Source organism: Lycium barbarum, chromosome 4 (assembly GCF_019175385.1).
Source record: "Lycium barbarum isolate Lr01 chromosome 4, ASM1917538v2, whole genome shotgun sequence".
In the NCBI taxonomy this organism is placed as follows: Eukaryota; Viridiplantae; Streptophyta; class Magnoliopsida; order Solanales; family Solanaceae; genus Lycium; species Lycium barbarum.
In genome coordinates, this window is record NC_083340.1 from 44,437,727 (window position 1) to 44,457,698 (window position 19,972).

A 19,972-nucleotide genomic window follows, 5' to 3' on the forward strand; every position below is an offset into this window, starting at 1 on the left:
TTTTCCTATGATTATAAACATGAGAATAATGAATGAACATGGGATGAGTAATGGAATGAGTGGTGCTTGGTGGTTAGCCCCGGGTACCCGTCATGGCCCTAGTCGGGTCGTGACATAAACCCCTCCCCCCCAAAAAAAAAGATCTAAAACAAAAAACGAATCAGATCTGAAAAAAGAAAAAGAAAACATTGGATTTAGGGGTGTGACGACGGGTGGACGACGGTGCCGGTGGGTGGATGGTGGCATTTTGGAAAAAGCAGGATGGAGGATGATTATGTAGGGCTAGGGTTTACTCACTAAATCTTTTATTTTCTTTTTCTTCTACCTCATAATCTTTTAATCATTATTTTGTACTCAAAATGCCACATGTACGCAGTTAATTCACCACCTTGTCACGTCATTGGCGAGCATTTTACACTATCTTTTTTTTTCCTTCCTTTTTTTTTTTTTTGTTGATTGTCAAAAAAGTGTCTAATAGGTACTCACTTTGTGTATTGTAGGTCAATAGGAACAAGTCTTAAATAAGGCATATGTAGATAACTTTAGGGTGAAATCAACGAGTTGAAGTTCGATTCCATCTCAATTATAGATGGAAGCTAAAAAAATTTAAGAACGTAAACGCTCAATATTACGTTCTATAATTAAAATAAAAATTTAATATTTAATAAATTCAAATTTTGACCTCTCAGTTATAAATAGATTACTGAATCTATTGTAAGATTTCATTTAACTGATAATTGGTTATTGAAATCTATTACAAGAATTTAAATTGTAATATCATTTTTTGTAAATTAAAGTATAAATGTTTTTTTCGTTGTATTACTTTGTAAAGGAAAACAAAAATAAAATTCTATTAACCTAAAGTAATTGAAAGGAGAAATCTTATACATTTCAACTTTTACATCCTACTAATTTATGTATTTATATGGACTAAATATTCTAAGATAGTTGTCAAAAGTATATAATAATGGTGAGATCAACAAGTTTGAAGTTCAATTCTGTCTCAATTATAGAAGAAAGCTAAAACCTATTTTAAGAACGTAAAAACACAGTATTACGTCCCATAATTCAAATTAAATAAATTTAATACTTAATAAATTTGAATTTTGATACACTTCAATTATAACTAGATTACTGAATCTATTGCAAGATTTTATTTTCGCTACATAAATTGATTACTGCTATCTATTAAAAAAACATAATATTGTTTTTTGTAAATTAAAGTATACACGATTTAATTGTTGTATTTTAATACTTAAAACATTTTACTATTCTAAATTTTTATCAACACATATTATCTTTAAACTCTTAAACAAAAATCTATAGTCCCTCCGTCCTAATTTATGTGATGTAGTTTTGATTGGATACGGAGTTTAAGAAATAAAGGAAGATTTTTTAATCTTGTGGTCTACAAGAAGTCAAAGATATTTGTGTTGTTATAAATCATCTCATTAAGCGTAAAGGTAAAGTTTAAAGTCAAATAAGAAAATTTGTCATTCTTTCTGGGATTGACTAAAAAGGAAAGTGTGTCATATAAATTGAACAGGCGAAGTAGTCAAGAAGTTAAAATTGTAATACAATTATGTAATATTTGATAGCAAGTGCATCACACGCACTAAACACACACATACACTATATTCGGTTTTCACCCAAAAGCTACCGTTTGGACCCGAAGGACACATGTTTTTTAAGTTCCAATTGTCTTAATAGTTTATACAACGTAACAAACATGCCGATAACACGTGACCCTAACACCTTAGTCTGTAACGCCTTTTCCTCAATATAAAATGCTTCTATTGTATGCTAGTGGTTGTTTTCCAAACTTTCGTTGCTCTTACCTATTAAGCCCTCTTTCTTTACCCCTGTTTGAATGGTGGTTTTCCGTGATTCATTAATGTATGGTTTTCTATGAAATCATGTTTATTTTTATTGTTTTTAAAAGGCCAAATTCATCGACAGACACTTGTGGTCGTCTACTTCTTTCACTTGAGAACCTAAAGTGACTCTTGTTCCATTTAAACACTTCAGGTGAGTCATTCCTATTCCACTTAAACACTTTTTGCACCGTTATCGGAGCAAAACCAACACCAAAGGGGACGCCACCTCATTGCACATCCAACCAGCCCAAAAGCCCCAGTTTTTAATGGTCAAAACTCCACGAATTTACAAATTAGTGAATTTACAATTAAAATGAGTTGGCACAATTTAATCGAGTTGACATAATTTAAATGAGCTGACATAATTTAATTGGCCACTTAATCCACGTAGGAGACGACTGGTGTTGGTTTTGCTCCGATAACGGTGCAAAAAGTGTCTAAGTGGAATAGGAATGACCCACCTGAAGTGTCTAAATGGAACAAGGGTCACTTTAGGTGCTCAAGTGAAAGAAGTGGACGACCACAGGTGTTTGTCAATGGGTTTGACCTTTTTAAAATTATGTGGTATGGTGTTGTAGACTCGTGGTTCATTCCTGATTATATAATCATGAAAAGTCCCAATTTTTGTAATAATGAATTTGATGGTTTTTCTGTGATTATGTATTTCATTTCCCCATTATACCCCACCCTCCACCATCCAGCCCCCACCCTTACCCTACCACTCATCCCTACCCCACCCGCCACCATCCATCCCACCCCACCCTACCACTCACCCCCACCCCGCCCTACTACCCATCCCCACCCCCAACTACCCCACTCCTCTGCCATCCACCCCAACCGCCCACTACCCCTCACCACCGCCCAACCCACCCCACAATAACTCACCCCACCCTTATCTTACAACCACCCACCTCACACCAACTTCCCCTCCAGCACCCTACTTATTTTTTAAAGTTTCTATTTTATTAGTTTTATTAAAATATATAAACTAATTTCTAATTAAGAGTTAATGGTATTTTAGTAAACTTATAAGTTATTATACAGTACCATACGGTCAAACCAAACAACACAAATATTATATTCATTAATACAGTACAATACAATACCGTTGTACAATACCATACTGGACATTAATGAACCACGGGAAACATCCAAACATAGGGTTAGAACCCTCAAATCTCTCTACACATACACATATACAGATATCTCTCTACACATACATATATACAGATAGGATTATCAAAGACTGATTGAATTGGAGATCTGGTAGAATAGAAAGAATGTCAATTCAGTTCAAATTTAGGAGCTGTTTAAACTTTGATTCTGTTGATGTAGATGGTAGGCCGTCTATATCGTTGCGGGAACTGAGGAAGAAGATCATGCGCCACAAAAAGCTCAGCATTTGTCAGGAATTTGATCTCATTTTCTCAGACGCCCTCTCCGGCAAAGGTTGTTTAATTGTTTTGATTCTATTCCTTCTGTTTTTTGTTTTTGTTTTTGTCGTTGGGCTTCTGTGTAAGTGATTGTGTGGATATATACATTCATGTTTCTGAACTTTATATGAATTCAAAGCTACTTAAATCTATGTATAGGTAGTGTGTATGTATTCATACGTTGTTTGTCAATGTTGAGATGCATTTTTAATGTGTGTGTGTGTGAGAGAGAGGTTGGGGAGGGGATAGAGAGAGAGGGGGAGGGGGGTTTTGGGGGAGGGAGATAGAGAGAGAGGTAGAGATAGAGAGAGGGGGAGGGGGTGGGTGGGTGAGGGGGACGGAGTGGGGGGGGGTGAGGGAGGGGGAGGGGGTGGGTGGATGAGGGGGACGGAGTGAGGGGAGTGAGGGAGGATGAGGGAGATAGAGAGATAGAGAGGGGGAGAGAGAGAGAGATTTTCTAAGTTTCAGGTTCGTTTCTTTTGAGCCGAGGGTCTAACGGAAGCAACCTCTCTACCCGACAAAGTTAGGGGTTAGGTCTGCGTGCATCCTACCCTCCTCAGACGCCACTTGTGGGATTACGCGCTGGGGTGTTGTTGATCATATATCTCTGCATTCCCATATATGTTGTTTCATGTGTGTTTTTTCTATGTTATAATCCACTAGAATTTACACCAAGTCTGAAATTTATTTTAATTTCGAGTGAGACAATTCTTGTGGTCTTCATTGCAGAGTATAATGACGAAAATGTACAGATTGCGAGTGGGTCAAGTGTAATTGTCAAGAGAGTTCCTGCTGGAACGATGCCTTCAGCTGCTAAGTGAGTTCTTACTACTTGAATATGCAAAATCCTTTTGAGGAATTTTACTAATATATGTCTTATTAGGTATTAGCTCGATGAAATTCTCAAAACGGAAATATAATAGTATGAACCTGAAGCACCATATCAGTATAATCCATTTTTTCTACTTTATGCACGTTTAAGGCCAAAACCTATGCTTTACAAGGGATTTCTATTGAGGTCATCCTGTTTTTGGGTCCACTATGCTGCATAATGTTAGTTTAGCCTCCCTTTACATTGGCTATGCATTAAAATCAGGTATTAGAGGAGAAAAATAGGATAATTAAGAAGTTGGTTTATCTTTTGATATCATCACTTTGCTATTATATACTGAAGTCGGCTAGAGGACAACTCTGGGAGAAGAGGGAGATGGCTTCTATTGAATATCATTCATTGGTATATCATGCTAAAATCCAAAACTCTTGAATATTCATGAGAGCCAACTCAATTCGCATGTGTTATTTCTTTCTCCTCCTTTTCTTCTTCTTCTTCTTCTTAATATACCTTTCCTACTTTGAGCCTGTTTGGATGGGCTTATGCCTATAAGCTGCAAACAACTTATAAGCTTAAAAAAAATAAGTTGGGGTAGTTTAATTTTTTTTTTTTTTGGCTTATAAGCTGTTTTCAGCTTATAAGCTGCTTTAGATAAGCTAAGTCAAATGGGCCTAATTATTTTTTTGAGCTTATTTTAAGCACAAAATGACTTTAAGCTGGTCAGCTAAACACTCAAACAAGCTGAAAACAGCTTATGAGCAACTTATAAGCCAATCCAAATGGGCTCTTTATCTTGACACATGGCAGTTTGAGGATTCCACTGTGACCTGTTTATGGAAACATGCTCCTCTATTCATTATGATACAGTTATTAGTTCCCTCACAAGCGAGCTGCCTGTTTTACTGCTTGAACCTCTAGAAATCTTGGCATTTTAAATAGAAAATTTTTCACAAGAATTGAGGTACTTTTGGGGATGGCTTTGAAAGGATTTGGTATAGATTGACTTGCTGAGTTGCGTATGCTAAAGTTTTAACAAATTGGAAATGAATGGAACCTTGGCCTGTTTGTTGTTTGATGAGTCCCAGCTTTCAGAAGTGTAGTTGAACTTATATGTAGTGGTTACTAGCTTGAAGCTAAGTTGGTGATGCTTTTGAATTTTTCACCTGATATGCAAATTCTATTTTCAGTCTTATCACATAAATAGGTATAAATCTCAGTGTGCTTTTCCTGTGTTCACCGTACTTATCTGGCAAGATTTTTAATTTGTTTTCCTTTTGTATGTTAAGGCTCTTCGTAGGCCCTCTTCATCCAAAAAAAAAAAGGCTCTTCTTAGGCCTTACTCACTGAATAGGTTCTGTCTTGTGTGGAATGTTTTTGGTGTCGGTCATGATTCTTGTGCTTCCCAGAACAGTTTATTTGTCTAGATACTGAGGTGTTTTATTAATGATATGTCATTTAAGTTTGTTGCTGCTTTCTGAAGTTTCTCTTATATAATTTGACATGGTAACAGGCCATCAATTGGTACCATGAAGGATTTAGGGCTGAAAGATGCTGATCCTGTTAATCATGTGGTAAGTGTGGTTACGAATTTTACTTGCCGTACCCATGCTATCTATAACCGTTTTCCTTGTAGATAGTCACTTGGAAACCCAAAAATTCTTTATGCATGCTTTGGCTTATGTCTTGCATATATTACAGGTTGGGCAAGCCAATGTGTTTGATGACTTTGGGAATGACATTTGTCCAGTGGCTGAGGGAACATTTCTTGGCAGTGATATAGGATATGGTAATAAGAACTGCCGGGACTTTGAAAAAGAGAACCTCTCTGGTCCAAGGTATGAGCCAACATTGCAAAAGTATTGCATTCCCTGCCTTCTATTTTTGTCATTCATTTAGCCCATAAGCACGGCTGATGTTTGTTGTCTTATGGATGAAGGGTGGTAAGGTCCAATTTTCCAGCTGTTCCTGGTAGTGGTTTGCGTGTAGAACTGCAATGCCCTCTCTGCAATAATTTCTTGAAGGATGCTGTGCTGATACCTTGCTGCCAGCACAGTTTTTGTGAGAAATGTGAGTAGTATCGTCCTTTCATCTGTGTCTGCTTCATTATGCATTTGTTTCTTTTGAAATTTGAGCATCATGTGTATTACCTTCACTCATTGCATTTGTATCTATTACTTACAGAATCGTTTTTGAGCATCTTGTGTTCTTGGATAATATTGATTTGAGCATTGAGAATATAATTCTGCTTTTTCTGGGTGAATGTATCTGTAGGCATTCGGCTAGCTCTTCTTGAAAAGGCAATGTGCCCAAAATGCCTTTCTATTAGATGTAGAGTGGAAGATCTGCTACCGAATTTATCTCTCAGGCAAGCAATTGAGCATTTTCTTGAATCCCAGATGGTTGTTGCTGAGTCAGAAAATGCTTTACGCAGATATGCTCCAGGTGAAAATCATTGTTATGTGAGAATTGTGAATCTTGAATAGAGACTGTTAGTGAATGAGGCGTGACTGACCTGTATGTCAATGCAGATGGTGAATCTGGAATTCATGTGAGGGATGTTTGTTGTGCTGTAACTGTTGTACAACGGGAACCGGAGATGCCTCAGTCACCCTCAGCTACTGGAGAAGGATCCAATCAAGTTATGGCAGAATCTTTAAATGACTCACTTATTAGGAAAAAAGCGTTGGCAAGGACAATGCAACAAATGGATGGAGGAAGAGGTCGATATGCTAATCATTGGAATTTTCCAAGTGTAACTGATGATCCAGAAGATTGTCAGGGTGAAAGCAACCCTATTAATTGCCTTTATTCCCATGTTCAGGATGAAGGTATTAGCTCATAACTGACCAGCTTTCTTAGCTATTTCTTCTGCATATGTCATCGGTGGAAAGTACTGGCATGTATAATGCTTTATCTATTGGCTGAACCTCATTATGTTCCTCCTGAATACATGTGGACATCGATGGAATCATCATGTCGGTAGAATTCCTCTATGAGGGAAATGCCTGATGAGATGTATTCATCAATCTTTTTCTTCCTTTTTCTGAAAGAGTAAGTCAGAGTTGAGCTCTTAATGGAGTTACAAAACCTTGGCCCCTAACATACAGTTCAATCAATGCGCTGACTTGTAGATTCGTGAAACATTAAGAACGAGGTAGAAGTTAAAAATCAGTAGATGAATGAAGCCAAATCTTATATTTATGATTCATTTGCCCATTTTATCCTCCAGTTTGAGGTGAAGAGGCAGCTGAAATGTTTATATGGATTTGTCTTTATGGTGAAGATCTCAATATCCAGTATTTGCAAGTGCCGCCAATTTCCCATCTTCCTATTAAAGGAAAACCAAAGTAAATTTTGGTTTGTAATCATTACTTAATATTATTTAATTTTTCTTTTGCAATCAGTATCTTGCATAGATTTGATTTAAAATTTGAGTGAACCATTATCTATGCTCTTGTCTGGTTATTTTAGTAATCTTTTTGCCATGTTCTAGAGCATGGATGTTTTAGGTTTTCGTCCTTACCTACTATGTTGTGACAAAAAAATGTAAAAAGGAACTAAATACTGTTCAAATTGATAACTCTGGTCTAAAACAAGCTGTATCAATGCATGCGGTAATGAGATTTGTATTACTTCTTACAGTCCTCAAATTTGCTTTGTCTACTGGCTTATTGTTTGCTTATATTGTGGTTTTGATGTAGTTATTCACTGACTATTTGATTGCAGCTGATTCTTCCATCAAGAAGAATAAGGACCACTTCTGTGACACAAGAAGTAGGATTTTAGTGCTTTCACTATCTTTACTTGTTGCACTGGCATTATGAATTTATTTCTGGAACTTTTTCGATCTAATTACTGCCTTTTGCTCATTAATAACAAATCTTTTGTTACTGATTGAGGACATGTCTTAATGCAGGTGGGGACATGAATTTTGTGCCTGCTGGCAGAGTTAAAAAGGTACAACTTTTGTCAGCACAGTTAGTACTGTTTTATGGTGTTTTCAAGTGGAATTGTTTGTTATGACAAAGCTTGATTTTCTGTATCTTATCTTGGGTTCTTGTTTCCCTTTTTCTTCTTTAATTTTAAGACGAAATTGACCAATATACTATCAACCATGTTTTGTGTGTGTATTTGTTTTCTGGATGTCTTCGAGTGGTTCTTTCTTAAAAGAACCACTCTTTGGCTGGATAGCTTTAACTTATGTTTTTTGCTTATTTAAAAAAATAAGCATTACCTTCTTATTAGTGGTTTGTGGATCCCTTGAGGCTTGAAACTAATTGGTATTAGAAAAATGCATTGTTCCTGATATCATGGATATGTTGGGAGTTATACAACATTTTTTGTTTATGTGATCAATGATGGCAAGAGAAAGATATATGATCATGATGTATTGAGTGGGAAAGAAAAATATGAGTATTTAATTAGTCATGTTGCTTTGTAGTGTTGGGCCTATAGGCAGAAACTGATGGTAGTTTTTGGTTCCTAGGATCGTAACTGTTACATGTGTGGTTCTCCTGACCATCTCATCAGAGACTGCGCATTTGCTTCCTATCCAAATCCAATGCTTCAGACAGGTAGACCTATTGTTTGTTTAACATACAAGGTATGCAGTACAATATGTGAGATATTTTTTCTTTGGTTGTGCTTGAATCAGGAAACGCCATGCTTACGGGAGGATTTCCAAGGTATCCATCACCTTACTGGAATTGCAATACATATTCCACAATGAGGCCATTTGCAAATATGTATGGTAATGCTGGAAATGCTCCATTTAATGCTTGCATGGTTCCTCCAACACCTTTTGCTCCTCCTTATATGCGATCTATGCATAGTAGCGTGGCTTTACCCGGGTAAGTAGGCTCTATATTTGATGAACTTTTGTTACTCAAAGATTGCTTGCCTCAATAGATGGGTCCTTTATCATTTTAAGATTCAAATTGATGCGAATGAGTTTGAGACCTTGGGAGCTTCTTGCAGAGGAATCATGGGAATGGGTGGTATGGCACTTCCAGCTGGAAACAGAGATGATCTCCCATTGAAGCAATATGAGTACATGGGCCTCCAGCTTGATGAAGATAAAAGGAGAATTCAGCATGAAAAAATGAGAAGGTAAGTTTTGCTACATAAGTCATGGTAGAATGTAACTGACACGGGTTTATCTGTTCTCGCAATATCTAAAACAGGAAATAGCCTTCCAAATTATGTGGCATAGATTGCTTTTGAGTGTTAGCTTGACGTAACACATTATTTGGAGTGGATACGGTGCGGTTTGTAATCTTTAGCTAATTGGTTATATTAGTCCCTCTGCACTCTCCCTTGCTATCGTATGATATTCTGAATTATCACGTGCCTAAATGGTCGCTGATTAATCATAGCATGCATACTTTTCCTTTTGTCTGAGCACTCAAACACTGAATGCAAACAACAATGGGATCATCTGAACATAATGCAATTAACAATGGGATTATCTGAACAAATATGTTTTGGGAATGTTTTGTCTCTTAGTACTTTGACGTGTTTTTCTGGAATTGCTGATTTCAAGATTACCGTGGTATATCTATCAAAGTCAATCATCTCTCTCCTTTGGTTGCTTCTAAGTATCTGCCTTGTTTTTGCTGATTATGGCTCCAATTATTTATTGTTCTTAAAGTATCTGCCTTGTTTTTGCTGATTGTGGCTCCAATTATTTATTTTTCTTTTTGTCAGATGCCATGTTTTGAGTTAAATCAGGTTTGACAAAGGCTAACTATACAATTTTAAGACATTGCTACTTTTTTCAGTTAGAGTTTTGACCTCGACAAACTCACTCCACATTTGAGTGTTGTAGAATATTGAGTTCATTGACATCATCCTCGCGTCTTAACCACAATAAGTAAAAAAATGCGTTTCTTTTCCTAAAGTATGGTCTTACAGGGTTCTCCTGTACCACTTTAATCTTGTGTGTCCAAGCCACTATGTTTTTGGGAAAACATTACGTATGCTAGATAATTATTCACGCTTCCTTTGGAGAATTTTGTTATTTCCTTTCTATTTCTCTGGAATAAGTTGAGAATTTAAAGCACAACATTAGTGAGTGTCATTTCAGTGTTTTCATTTCTCTTTTGCCTTTATCCTGCCTCCACCTTCTCATCCTTATATAGTTCTCTTTCAATTTTCTTTTTCATGTAGCAGTTGTCTGATTAAACTATAATTTTAATTAAAACTACCCTTGTACAGAGGGCAATATTGTCAAGCTGAGTCTAACTTTAAGGAGCCTTCCCTAAAAAATGACCGAGAAGCATCAGGAAAGGTCCATAAGGAGAGGGAACCAAGTACAAGTTGTTCTGGTGATGGCTTTGCTCGAAAAACACACAGAAAGCACCTCCGTGTTGAGAAAAGAAGGGAGAGAAGTCCTCATTCCTCATCTGATTATAGAGATAAGGTGCGTCGTCACTCTGACAGGTCTAATTCTGTCACTGACGGTTTTCCTAGTAGTTCTGATAGGCGTAGGAGAGAAAGTCATCAACACCATAGTCGGGACTCAAGAAAGGACCATGAATGTGATTCTACTTTGGATCACTATCAAGTTTCTGATCGTAAACGTGGAGTTAATTGTCATGTAAGAGGCTCTCATCAGAAACATCACCGAAGTTCTGCACTTGAACCTAGTGCACCTGTGCATCAGAAAGCACGATCCAAGGAGAGGGGTTTGGGGCATGACGCAAGGAACTCCAGGCACCATGAAAGACACTCCATCGATGAGGTACGTGACAACAAGAAACGGATGAGCAGTGGCTCTTATGAAGATTGCAGAGACAGTTATCATCACAAGCGAAAAAGAGTCCATTGAGAGTAATGAACATGACTCATGAGGTAAACTTGTAAATGAAGTTGTTCAGAAATCAGTGTAGGTGATCAACCAGGTTCCTGTTTCCTTTTGAATAGGTACATTGTATTAACTTGGTCTTGTTGTAGCTTTGGTAAATGGTCTTTTATATCCTTATGGAAATATATTGGTCCCTACAACTTGTAAAAGACGTAGGTGTTTCAGGATCTAATTTGCAATATCTGTTGGCTTTGTTGGTACAGATCTGTAGAGTGGTCAGCTTTTGGACAGTAACATCATGACTAACTTTTGTTCATTTTCCTAACTAATCCTCTTCACTTCTTTAGTGTGAGGTCTGGATGCTAGACAAGGTTTTAACCAGAAGCCATCTGGTTACAAATTAGTATTTTGGACCGTTTTATATGCTGCCCAACAATTGTTTTGGACAAAGGTATGGAAGCTGATTTGAGGTATGTTCTCTGTCTTGGTAATGCTTACCGCAAGTAATTTCCACCCTTTCAGTGGTACAAGTTCCTCTTAAGTCCTATTCACTTAATTTGGTCCGCCTACCACTTCCGTCTAGCTGCCAACTAGATCGATCAACAGATAAAATGCTAATTACTGAGATATTCTTCGGAATAAATGATATAGTATGATGATGGCATAAACTACGATAAAGTTATCTTGCAGTATGTTGGTGAGATGCGTACATTCGAACAAGAGATGCATAAGTGCTAAATTAAGATCTTGTATCATGGTACCCCTTCCGTTACATTGTACTGTACATTGAATCGTCTGGCATTACATAGAACATGAGAAGACAAATTCTCCGCGTATTCTTGGATGAGAATCCATTTTTAACAGAGAGGTGTGCTATTGCATTCATTTTCTTAATAATGGTGCTATGACCCAAAATTCCACTGGTATGATCTCCAAAGTTCATAACAGCTCAACTCATACCTAGCAAGTGTAACATTGGTACAATAATCCACGTGTGTCAGTAAGTAGCATTGACCGTCCCAACAAAGTAGTAGCAAGGGTTATCGAAATACTCACTTTCAAACTTGTGCAATTATTATATCTGACAGTAATAACATATATGATCCACCAGCTAAAAGTCTCGGTCGCACCTATGCGTTTCAACAGACTGTCCATGACGCCCAATTTTACTTGCTTTGAACTATGCATTTCAATAGACTGTCCATAGTCAACAATATCTCATCAATTGCCCAACCAACTATGCGTTTCATCAATCGTCCACAGTGGTGGCAACAAGACTTATTTCGTGGTTTTACCAATGCATAGCAATAGACCATCCATAGAACACACCATTACCTGTGGTGAACTATGTGTTTCAATAATCGTCCATGGTAGTGTCACCTCATCTTATACCCGAGCCAACTGTATGTATCATTAGTCCGTCCACAGTGGTTGTCGCCCCGACTGTGTGTGTGAGTTAAGTACTGCCCATAGCGTGTATGATGCTCACCATCTCATATCAAACATCAATCTTATCAATAATGTCACAGACTCAATAGATATGAACTTGAGCAATTACAAAGATAAAATCATTCTAGAATGTAACCTAGTCAAAAAACAACAACAACAACAAACCTAGCGCAATCCCAAGGAGTCTGGGGAGGATAGAGTATACGCAGACCATATCCCTACCTTGTGAAGGCAGGGAGGCGGTTTTTGATAGACCCACGGCTCAAAGGGTGAGGAAAAAGAAGCAGTAATAACAAGCAATAACGGTAGCAAGATAGTAAGATAACGAAGTGAAAGAAACATTACTGAAGATACTTTTGATGTTTTAGATTACTTGTAAGGAAGAATATAGATAGGATATTCAAGCTGTAAGGTGTAACATTTTGAAAGGGGGACTGCATTCTTTTTGATGTAGTATACCTGTGGATATATAGTTAACTCTTACCATTATCAAAAAAAAAAAAAGTGAAAGAAACAATCAGATAGTACTAAAGATGAGAAGCAAATGCAAGGAAAAAAATAATAATCTAAAACTCCTGGTATGGAAAAGGAATACGCCTGACAATCTACTAACCAACAACATACCCAGTTGGATCCCACAACGTGAGGTCTGGGGAGGGTAAAGTGTACGCAGACCTTACCCCCACCTTGGAAGGTAGGGAGGCTGTTTCCGAAAGACTCTCGGCTCAAAAGAAAACAAGAAAAACAAGAGAAACAAGGGAAAAGAGTCAGATACAGACAAGCAAATCAAAACCATGTGAAAATGAGAAATAGCAAGAGCAACGAAGTCTTGATAAAATAACAAAGATAGATAAGACCAACACATAGAAGCAGGATAAAAATACTCCTAATACGAGAAAGGAAACCTCGCGGCCCCCCACTAGCCTTCTACCCTGATACTCGACCTCCACCCCCTCCTCCTATCACCGGTCATGTCCTCGGTAAGCTGGAGTAACGCCATGTCCTGCCGAATCACCTCTCCCCAGGCCTTCTTTGGCCTACCCCTCCCTCTCTTCAGGCCCACCACAGTCATCCTCTCACACCTCCTCACTGGCGCATCAGCGCATCTCCGCTGCACATGGCCGAACCACCTCAACCTCCCTTCCCGCATCTTATCCACCACAGGGGCCACACTCACCTTATCCCGAATCACTTCATTTCGAATCCTATCTCTCCTGGTATGCCCGCATATCCATTTCAGCATCTGCATCTCAGCTACCTTCATCTTCTGGACATGCGCTTTCTGAACTGGCCAGCATTCCATCCCATACAACATAGCCGGTCTAACCACCGCTTTGTAGAACTTTCCCTTTAGAATAGGCGGCACTTTTTTATCACACAACACCCCCGATGCAAGCTTCCATTTCATCCATCCCGCTCCAATACGATGTGTGACATCGTCGTCAATCTCGCCAGTCCCTTGGATGATCGACCACAGGTACTTGAAACTTTCTTTCTTCGGGATGACCTGAGCATCCAGCTGAACGTCCTCGTCCTCTACTTGACTCCCATTACTCAACTTGAAACCCTTCGACTCCAGAGTCTGTCGCCAAACCTCCAGTCTCGCGTTAACACCGCTCCGCGACTCGTCAATAAGCACAATGTCATCTGCAAACAACATGCACCACGGTACCTCTCCTTGGATGTGGCTTGTCAGAGCGTCCATAGCCACAGCAAACAGAAATGGGCTAGGCGCGGACCCCTGGTGCAGGCCCATCGTGACTAGAAAGTGTTCCGAGTCACCTCCAACCGTCCTCACCCGGGTTTTGGCTCCATCATACATGTCCTTAATCGCTCTAATGTATGCTACAGGAACACCTCTAGCTTCCAGACATCTCCACAGCACCTCTCTTGGGACTTTGTTGTAAGCCTTCTCAAGGTCAACAAACACCATGTGCAAGTCAGTCTTCTTATCCCTATACTGCTCCACCAACTCTAACCCTCTACCCTAATTCTCAACCTCCATGCCCTCCTATCAAAAGTCATGTCCTCGTTAAGCTAAAGCTGCATCATCTCCTGCCTAATCAACTCGTCCTATTCTTTTTTGGCCAACCTATACCTTTCCTTAGGCCCACCATGGCCAACCTCTCACACTTCCTAATTGGGGCGTCCGTGCCTCTCCTCTGCACATGCCCGAACCATCTCAACTTCACTTCCCGCATCTCATCCACCATTGAGGCCATTCCCACCTTGTCCCGAGTATCTTCATTTCTAATCTTATCTCTCCTGGTATATCCACACATCCATCTCAGCATCCTCATTTCTGCTATTTTCATCTTTTGGACATGGGTGTTCTTGACAGGAAAACACTCTGCCCCATACAACATAGTCAGTCTAACCATCACTTTATAAAACATACCTTTAAGTCTTGGTGGCACATTCTTATCACACAGAACACTGGATGCGAGCATTCACGTCATCCATAGTGCTCGAATATGATGTGTGACATTATCTTCAATCTCTCAATTGCTTTGGAATACTAATCCTAGTACTTGAAACTTCCTCTCTTGGGGATGACTTGTGTATCAAGCCTTACGTCCACGTCCGCTTCGTGAGACACGTCACTAAATTAAAAAACATCAATAAGGCATAGATAATATGCTTAACTTATCATAACATGGATATGGAAAATGAGGCTACACTCTAGCGTTTCAACTAATTTCCTTTTCAATAATTAATAGTCGTATATATGCTTGTCACGCGATATATACGCTAAGCACATAGAACATGGATTTTGGGAAAATCCCTCGTTGAGGTCAAACCTTTAACTTATCTCGGTTCGAAGCAACTCTAGCCTTCTCAAACCTTCTTTCCGCACTCAAATCCAACAACACGAGCTCCATCCATTCAAAAGAATACTACGAGGTTGGACGAATCAAACGATACTCATATTGCAATTTTAGACTAGGTTGAAGTCAAACTTAAGTTTCGTGGTCAACATTCGAAATTAATTATTCTTATCGGTTACCCGCATCTCTACTCTGCAAGTCCAAATCTTCTATTAGTTCTCAATTTCGAGTTCAATTTGATGTTCAAATCTCCAAAAGTCACTTTCTTAGAGTTGCTGTCAGTATTTCAGGGAGAGTTTTGTTGAGGTAGGTTGAGACCATATTAAGCGGGACGAAGAGGCAACTGTCAGCAACTAATGTTGGAAAAAACTTAATCACATCCAATGTTTACCCTTAGTTCAATCAATTGAATATGTAACATGTGTTTTTAATACAGTTAATGTACATTCACACTCACATTTATCACTAAACCATGATAAATTAATATAATTCTGGTGTAAATATGGAATGTGGATATGTTTTTTCCAACTAATGTCGCTTGATACAATATGTGCCTTATGGTGCATGATTCAGAAAGGGGAGGACTTATTTGTTTTATTTATCTGTTGTATGCTTAGATAAATAGATTGACTAATCTAGGCTTTGCTAAGGACTCCACCCCAAGATGGGTTTGAACTTCCTGGAGTTTTAGGCCCCGTTTGTCCATAGATACCAAAAAAAAATTCATTTTGTTTTTTGGAATTTTGGAGTTGGAGTTGTGTTTGGCCATAGTTTTTGAAATTGTAGTTTTTGGTGAAATATAGTTGTAAAAAAGTGAAAAAAGTGAATATTTTTTGAAAAATAAGTTTTTTGAGTTTTTAGTATTCCGGAATACAACTTCAAGTTGTATTCGGAATTTTCATGGCCAAACGCTGATTCCGGAAAAAAGTGAAAGAAATTTCCGGAATAAAGTGAATAATTTTTATGGCCAAACGGGGGCTTAAACTCCAGGGACGATTCCTTCGTTTGAACATATAAAGGTTCAACGATTTATGGAGTTCGAACTTTTAAAGGTTCGAACTCCATGAAGTTTTTCTTTTCGTGGAGTTTGAATTAGGTTTCATGGGTGAAGTAATGATAAAATATGTAAGTATTAATATTGGTATTATGAGTGAAATAAGTACGTTTAATAATGCGAAAAGGATTATTTCACCCATGATACCTGATTTGAACTCAAGGACAATGTCCTGAAGTTTCAGCTTCTAGAAGTTGAAACTCCATGATTGTGTCCTGGAGATCAAAATAGGTACCATTGAGTTATTTCACCCGTGGTCCGTGGCGGAGCCACATACAGACACCCCTTCGCCAAAAAATTACAGTGTAAATACTACGTAAAAATTTCTTTTTATATATATATACTATGTGTTGAACCACCTTAAATTTCTTCGTATATTTACTTATTTATATTTTGACACCCCTAAGTAAAATTTCTAGTTCTGCCACTGCCCGTGGTACCTCTTTTGAACTCAAGGACAACATCTTGGAGTTCCAATTTGGAGCGTCCTGGAATTCGAACATTGCAGCAGAGAAGTTTTCCTTTTTTTAAAAAAAATTCTGGTTGGAACTCCAGCATAGCGTGTAGAGTTTTGAGCTCCAGCGTATGATGTTGGAATTGCTTTTAGTTGGGAGTAAGTTTTTACTAAAGTTCTTTTTTCATGTGAAAAGAGTGGTTAACATTGATAGCTTTAAAAAAAGCAGCTAATATTTGAGATCAGCTGTTGAAAGTGTCTGTTTACCTTGGGATGGAAAACAGAACGGGGACCTATAACCATTTTGGTGATATCTTCTTTGAGAAAATCTTATCTAAGTCATGCCACAGTATGCATCATTGACAGTTAACCAAAGTTTTAAAAGACAAGGAAAGAAACGATCAGTAATCCTTTTGCTAAACAAGGAAATTTGCTATCAGCTAACATATTCTAAACTGCAAAAGAATTCGTTGTGAGTTCTATTGATGATACATATTCCACGTTCTAATAAAAAATTCATTACTAAATTTGTATATTGCGAGACATATTTATTGATATCAAAATATACTTCATAGAAGCTTTAGGGATGTGTGCTTTAATTTGCTATAGACATGAGGTCATATGACATTGGAGTAACATTCTTTTCCTGGAAAAAGAAAACCTTCTTATAGCTAGTTTGGATTGTTTTTACCTATTGCATTGTGTTAGTTTAAATACAATGTTTGTTTTGATCGTTACTTAAATTTTATTGTATCGTATCGTTAAATCCATTGTTACGTAACGACGAAAAGTCTCATTTTATGTAATGACCGATTTGGTGTTATTGCGTCGTTGCCTTATTTATTTTCTCTCATTTTTTTCTTACTTATCTTCTAATAATCATATTTTATCCTTTATTGTACCTTTTTATGGTAGCTCTACACCGTACTGTAATTTTATTTTTATATTCTTAAATCTGTTGCTTTAAAGTTTATTCTTAAGATAAATAATGTGATTATCCATTAATGTACAGTTTCACATTTTTTTTTTGGCAATTGTCCTCGAGTTCGTGTGTGTTATGAACTATTATGTTATACTATTATAATTAAGTGTAATTGCTTTCCAGGAATAAGACTCTTTTTGAAGATGTAGTTTTGGAACGGTTGAAATTCTACATTTTCCATTTCGCTTGTGCATTTTAACAGTAGTACAAACAAAAATGGGTCTGAGATTGTTGAAATTCGGCTTCACTTTGAGTTTTAACTTGGGCAGGTTGGGTTATGACCCACAATTCAACTCATTTTATCCCAATCCACTTGACCTAAAGAGATTTTGGATGGGATGGGTCTTGACCCATTTAATAGCATAGCTTGTTTTGACCCGTCCAAATTTGGTCAAGCTGCCCATTTCACACCCCTTGCTGCATTACTACTTGGTTGTTTTGTTGCATTACCATCATATCTTTGCTTCGGTTTCTCTTCCCTTGTATTTTCGAGATCAAGGCTTAGTGCAGCATTTTTAAGATGTAATTACTATACAGTAACAGAATTCCTCCTCACATGTGTGCAGAGGCTTTACTGTTTATTTATAACTATAAACATGTTGTGTTCAGTATCATAGGATGCTGCATATGTACATTTAAGGTCATCCTGTATAGATTTTCATTGTACTCATCATGTCAATTCTCTTTTATCATTACATGGATTGCCTCCAGATACTTTATTTGGTTCCACTTGCAAATAAAATCTCGCTCCCGCCTCATGCAACTTCACTGACTGGTCCTCATAGAACAGTAAAACATGGTCAACTAGATAGCAAACGGGAATACACATAGTTTCAACCCAAAAAGAACTCAAGTATGATGGTATTCAAGTCATGGAAACCAAGTGATCATAGGTATTCCTATGGGTGCATCTCTAGTGTCCCTATAACTCTACAAGTGACCTGATATTTTTTGTAATAATAACAAAAAAACTTCATGAGGACCTGCAATGGCAGTGGTTTATGATTATATGCTTTGAAAGCTTGGGCAAATAAAGTAGCCAAAGAGGGAAGTGAAGCTTATGATGACTAACAAACATAATAAAAGATCAGATACATACTTTCAAAGTGGTCGTTTGGTAGCTGATTAGTAGCTAAGTTATTCATGTATTAAATCACGTTTAAGTGATATTGGTTTGATGACATTCTTTTGCTATGTATAAAATTCAACACACTTGTTTGGTTTGCGATTTAGAAATCCGTATAATTAATATATATATATATATATATATATAAAAGTTATGAGGGAATCTATGTTATTATGTTGTGCAAGATAGAGAATGGAATACGTATTACATGAATAATTAAATTGTGCATAAAATAACACAAAAATTCCCTCATAACTAATCCATGCATAATTCTGACCTGCCACCAAACGATCCCTCAGTAACTAACTAGAGAAGAGGAGGTGGGTATCGCAGTAGGTAAAGGAAAGCTTTGCACCCATGGGTGTACGAGACAACCATGCTCAGCTAAACATGTTGTCCATTGATTTCAAGTGACACGTGTTAATCGAAGATCAATGGAGCAAAGCTAACTGGAAGGGAATCCAACCTACAATTTGCCCATGCAGGTTTCACTAATTTAATTATATTGGTGTTCTTAATGTTGCTCCAAATTTTATACCATGATTGTTTCATTTTATATTTCATATCAAACGTGTTCTTAGGAGTCGTTATGGTTTGATGTATTAAAACAAATAATTATGGTATAAAATGTGGTACTCCCTCCGTCCCAATTTATGTGATATAGTTTGACTTGACATGGAGATTAAGAAAAAAGGAAAATATTTAAAACTTGTGATCTAAAACAAGTCTTCGTAGTTGTAAATCATTTCAGTAAGTTAAAAGGGAAAGTTTTAAGTTAAATAATTTCTAAATATAAAAATGAATCATTCTTTTTAGGACATTAGAAATGAAAGTGTATCACATAAATTGGAACAGATGGAGTATTATTTTATGTAATTTGGTTTATATCATGAATCATGTATAATTAATCCAGTAATGTAATATACCAACCTAATGTAGCGTGGAATAACAATACACGGAGCAAATACCAGATTACCCCATATATTTTTATTAATTCATAATTAACACCTTTTCAGTTTTATTAAGTTTAAAAGTTGCAATGCATGTTTTAAGTTATATCCCATATTTTCTGTTTTTAGTGGAAAGGACCAAACACTATAAAAACTAATGTACTTTACATATAATCCCTGCA

At 37.3% G+C, this 19,972-nt stretch overlaps 1 protein-coding gene across 3 annotated transcripts; it reads left to right on the forward strand.

Annotated features, from left to right (window-relative positions):
* The first annotated feature begins 3,003 nt into the window (after positions 1–3,003).
* On the forward strand, positions 3,004–17,856 carry LOC132635973 (E3 ubiquitin ligase PARAQUAT TOLERANCE 3-like). Of its 3 annotated transcripts, XR_009580872.1 has the most exons (14): positions 3,004–3,326; positions 4,040–4,127; positions 5,653–5,713; positions 5,841–5,977; positions 6,079–6,209; positions 6,414–6,584; positions 6,671–6,970; positions 7,869–7,916; positions 8,059–8,099; positions 8,629–8,716; positions 8,797–8,992; positions 9,120–9,251; positions 10,359–11,066; positions 11,211–17,856. XR_009580872.1 is itself a non-coding variant. In XM_060352593.1 (13 exons), exons 1-13 carry the CDS (start codon positions 3,158–3,160, stop codon positions 10,969–10,971), a joined length of 2,175 nt encoding a protein of 724 aa, XP_060208576.1. In that variant the 5' UTR covers positions 3,005–3,157; the 3' UTR covers positions 10,972–17,856. The 3 variants fall into 3 exon arrangements, 2 of the variants coding, with proteins under 2 accessions (XP_060208576.1, XP_060208577.1); XM_060352593.1 differs by having other exon boundaries at positions 3,005–3,326; positions 10,359–17,856; XM_060352594.1 differs by lacking the exon at positions 7,869–7,916 and having other exon boundaries at positions 3,005–3,326; positions 10,359–17,856.
* The last annotated feature ends 2,116 nt before the right edge of the window (positions 17,857–19,972 follow it).